General features: G+C 47.5%; 1 protein-coding gene across 3 annotated transcripts; it reads right to left on the bottom strand.

The window, feature by feature from the left end:
• Positions 1–557: 557 nt before the first annotated feature.
• Positions 558–2,669, bottom strand: LOC116103200 (interferon-induced transmembrane protein 1). Of its 3 annotated transcripts, XM_031388776.1 has the most exons (4): positions 2,456–2,669; positions 1,884–1,919; positions 1,565–1,763; positions 558–878 (listed from the first exon to the last, which is right to left on the bottom strand). In XM_031388776.1, exons 3-4 carry the CDS (start codon positions 1,745–1,747, stop codon positions 738–740), a joined length of 324 nt encoding a protein of 107 aa, XP_031244636.1. In that variant the 5' UTR covers positions 1,748–1,763; positions 1,884–1,919; positions 2,456–2,669; the 3' UTR covers positions 558–737. The 3 variants fall into 3 exon arrangements, with proteins under 3 accessions (XP_031244636.1, XP_031244635.1, XP_031244634.1); XM_031388775.1 differs by lacking the exon at positions 1,884–1,919 and having other exon boundaries at positions 2,452–2,668; XM_031388774.1 differs by lacking the exon at positions 1,884–1,919 and having other exon boundaries at positions 2,456–2,662.
• Positions 2,670–3,924: the final 1,255 nt, after the last annotated feature.

The following is a 3,924-nucleotide window of genomic DNA, read 5'->3' as shown; positions in this document are numbered from 1 at the left end:
GTATGGTGCAGCACAGCCAAGGTTAGGGGTGCTCAGGGCACCCAGACTCCCCAGAAGCTGGCATGACTTCATTTGGGTTTTCTGCCTACTGCTCACCAAAGCAAGTAACAAGGGCATTGTGTGGCCCTCATCCCAAACGGCTCACCCTAGGATCTGAAGCAAAGACTAGAAGTGGAACGTTAGAGAGGCAAAAGAGATGACAAGCTCCCACCGCAGAACCCAGTTGTCTGGGCTCAGGCTAGGAGCCCAGAGCCCCAACAGAGGCTCTCACAGAGCCCTGGAATGTGATTTGTCTGGATAGGAGGTGTACCAGAACCTTAAAGGGTGAGACGTCAGTGGACTAAACACTTCTCGGATCATTGTTCTGTATCATTTCTGGGCACCCTGGGCACATGAAGCCAGAAGGAAGCAAAGCTCATACCCTGCCTCCCACCCCTTATACACACACCTCACACAAAGAACTCTGGTTAACTACTGCCCAGTGCAAGTGGCCAGAAGCCTGCCCTCAGACTGGGAAGAGGCAGGACGAACTCAATACAAGACTAGTCCAGGGACAGAAAGTCACAGCACATGCACTTTATTGAATCCACTATGGACAGATATGTGAGTGTAACATTTGCACATGTATGGGGTCAGGACTAAGACTAGGGTTTGGGGCAGTGACAGAGACAATGGAACACAAAGCAAGCCTAGAAGGCCCCAGAATCTGTTATCTATTGTGAGATGCTGCAAGATGGCTATTTTTTAGTTAAGTAGATAATGATGAAGATGATGGTCATGAGGATGGTAAAGATCAGGGAACTGATGTTCAGGCACCTGGCGGTGGAGGCATACGACTGGGCCCCAGTTGCATCACCCACCATCTTCCTGTCCCTAGACTGGAAGAAACCAGATGGTCAGTAGGCCTGGTGCTGGTCAACGGAAAGACAAGTCCTGACATGCTTCCCCCATCATCTTCCCAGCCCACTATGTTCCTCTTACTCTTTAGGCCAGGGACCTTCTTCCACTTTCCCACACTCACAACTATCCAGAAACACCCAGCACTAGCCTCTCACTCTACTGTTTCCTGTTAGTTCCTAGTGAACTTTCCACCCAGCCTGGAGTCCTAATCTTCAGGGTTAAGGAACATTCTAGGGGGCTGGAGAGATGGCTCAGTGGTTAGGAGCACTGACTGTCCTTCCAGAGGTCCTGAGTTCAAATCCCAGCAACCACATGGTGGCTCACAACTATTTATAATGAGATCTGATGCCCTCTTCTGGTGTGTCTGAAGCTACAGTGTATTTATATATAATAAATAAGTAAATCTTAAAAAAAAAAAAAAAGGTACAATCCAGGAATCAGGAAGTAAGGAGACTTCCTTCAAATTCTAGGCCATGATGGAGATAACCTGACCCAGGGATCCCCAGGCACTTCCCAGGGTTTCCTCAACACACACACGCATATACATGAAATGATGCACATATACTCACATATAGGTACAGGCTCCCCCACCCACACCATCCTCCACCAACCCCCTGCTCCCAGGTGCCACCTGGATAAATCAAGGTTGAGGCCCATACCATACCTTCACAGAGTAGGCATACGCTATGAAACCCAGGCAGCAGAAGTTCATGAAGAGTGTACTGAACAGGGACCAGACTACATGGTCAGGCGTGGAGATCTCAGGCATGTTGATTGTGGTTGTTGTTGCAGAAGTTGAGATGTGGGGTCCCCCCAGTACAACCACCTCTTGCTGCTCCTTAGGCATCTCTTGGCTTCTGAGGCTGGAAGAGTTGTGAATAAGGAAGGAATGAGAACTGTGGTTCAAGATGAGATGTCCGGAGCCTGCTGCGCAGCGGGGGGCCCCCCTTTTCTCCAACGGGGTCTGTTTCTGGGAAACTTACTTCCTTATGTTTATAATTTGGTGTGCTTTTTAGGGGCTGCAGAGTAAGAGCAAATAATGGTTTCAAGTTACCATTGGGGTGTGTGCAGCGAGAGCCACTCCTACTCCTTTTCAAGCAGTCCTAATCCCCAGAAGCCGGAGTTTGAAGAGCTATGCAGCAGCTCACCCCCTCCACTGGGAATCAGAAATGACAGCACTAAACCCAAGTGCATAGGTTACGGTAAGTAGAAGGGAACAACACCGGTCGGTGACTCCGCAGTTTGCAGAGGAGTCATGGCTTTTTGCACATTCTTCTAACTTTACTTCCTTAGTTGTGACTGATAGATAACAGGAGCACACAACTTGTTATAGATTCTAACATCCACCTTCTGTACAAACAGGGCCGAGAGCTCAGGATTCTATAGTTTTAGTTAATCTGCTCTTGCCTTTGTAAGATACTCATTCTAGAAGCTGACGTTGAAAGAAAAACAAAGGTGTATAAGACAGAAATTCCCCAGAGATAACCATGCCCCAAATCCTGACCCAAACTGCTGTGTGTCCTAAAAAGGGGATTTATTAAGATGACTTACTTACCTGCGTGGTCCGAGGAGCTGCTCCTGATGGAAAGACTAAGGATCCAGGTGTCATCCACAAGATGAAGGTCAGCTGTGCCAATTTGGTGCTAGAGTCTCAGGGAGGTTCTAGAGAGGACGCTGGGATCCTGAGGAAGTAGGAGAGAGAAACTGGCCGGCGAGAGTAGGGGCAGAGCAGGCAAAAACTTCTTTCTTCCATGTCCTTTTATGTGGGGTGCTACCAGAAGGTGTGGCCCAGAGTTAGGGTGGGTCTTCTGACCTCAAAAAATCCAACCAGGAAAAAAAAAAAAGCAAAGCAAAGTTAAAAAAAAAAAATAAAGCCCCTCCCTTCCAGGCGTGCCCAGCTGCTTGTGTTATAGTGATTTTAGATGAAATCAAGTTGATAAACAATACTAGCCATTATGCATATGAATATACAGGCATTATCAAGACTGTCCCATTGTCTGAAGTGCTCACTGTGTGCTAATCATCATCCCTTGCCTCCTTAATGTTCTTAAAGGCCAGGAAGCCACAGAGCCATACCTCTCTTCCATCCTCCCAAACCTCCATGCCTCTTCCTCTGAAGTAAAAACCCCCAGTAAAAACTTTGTCTGGGAGTTTGCTTCTGCCTCCCTTCTACCGCTGGGAGACCTGAAGATCCCGGGACTTGCAGCCATCTGGCTTAAACTTTCCCAAGACATTCTTGCTTAATTTCACTCACAGTTGGCATTTCAGAGGACAGAGACAACCAGAGTATATTTAATATCACCTTCTGGGAAGTCATACCTCCATAAAAGCTGCAAAGTAGACCAGCAGGCGTCTAGGAGAAGCCACTTAAGCCGGGCAGTGGTGGCACACACCTTTGATCCCAGCACTTGAGAGGCAGAGAAGGATTTCTAAGTTCGAGGCCAGCCTGGTCTACAGAGTGAGTTCCAGGACAGACAGGGCAACACAGAGAAACCCTGCCTCGAAAAAAACAAAAACAGAAAACAAAACAAAAAAAAAGAAGCCGCTTAAAACCTCTAGGTAATGAGACATGCTATGTGTACTGACTGAGCCCCACCCAGGCAATGCCACCACCTTTGTTTGGGTTTGATTGTGTGTCAAGAAAGAGGAACCAAAGGCACAGGGATAAAGGTATTTACCAGATCAGAATCTAGATAAAGAGATTTAATAGAGAAAAGATGCTGGGACTGAAGAGAAGGCTCTGCAGTTACTGCTCCTGCAGAAGACCTGAGTCTAGCTCCCTGCATAGGTGTCAGGCAGCTCAGAACAATATGTATGTCCAGCTCCCGAGGGTATGATGCCCTCTTCTGACCTCCTTGAGTACTGCAGTCATGTGTACGCTGGCCCACTGCCCCAAACACACATATACACATAATTAAAAATAAAAATAAAACTTTTAAGTCTGGAGAGATGCTCAGGGTTTAAGAGTACTGGCTGCTCTTCCAGAGGACCTGGTTTGAAGTCCTAGTATACATGTGGCTGCTG

Source organism: Mastomys coucha, unplaced genomic scaffold (assembly GCF_008632895.1).
Source record: "Mastomys coucha isolate ucsf_1 unplaced genomic scaffold, UCSF_Mcou_1 pScaffold21, whole genome shotgun sequence".
NCBI lineage: Eukaryota > Metazoa > Chordata > Mammalia > Rodentia > Muridae > Mastomys > Mastomys coucha.
Note: the sequence above shows the minus strand (reverse complement) of the source record. Positions and strands in the feature narration are given on the sequence as shown.

Bases quoted from the DNA above. Each gene is read 5' to 3' on its own strand.
- LOC116103200 (XM_031388776.1), bottom strand. From the start codon at position 1,747: ATGCCTAAGGAGCAGCAAGAGGTGGTTGTACTGGGGGGACCCCACATC. The intron at 879-1,564 runs GTATGGTATGGG...GGTTTCTTCCAG, and splicing joins CGTATGCCTACTCTGTGAAG to TCTAGGGACAGGAAGATGGT.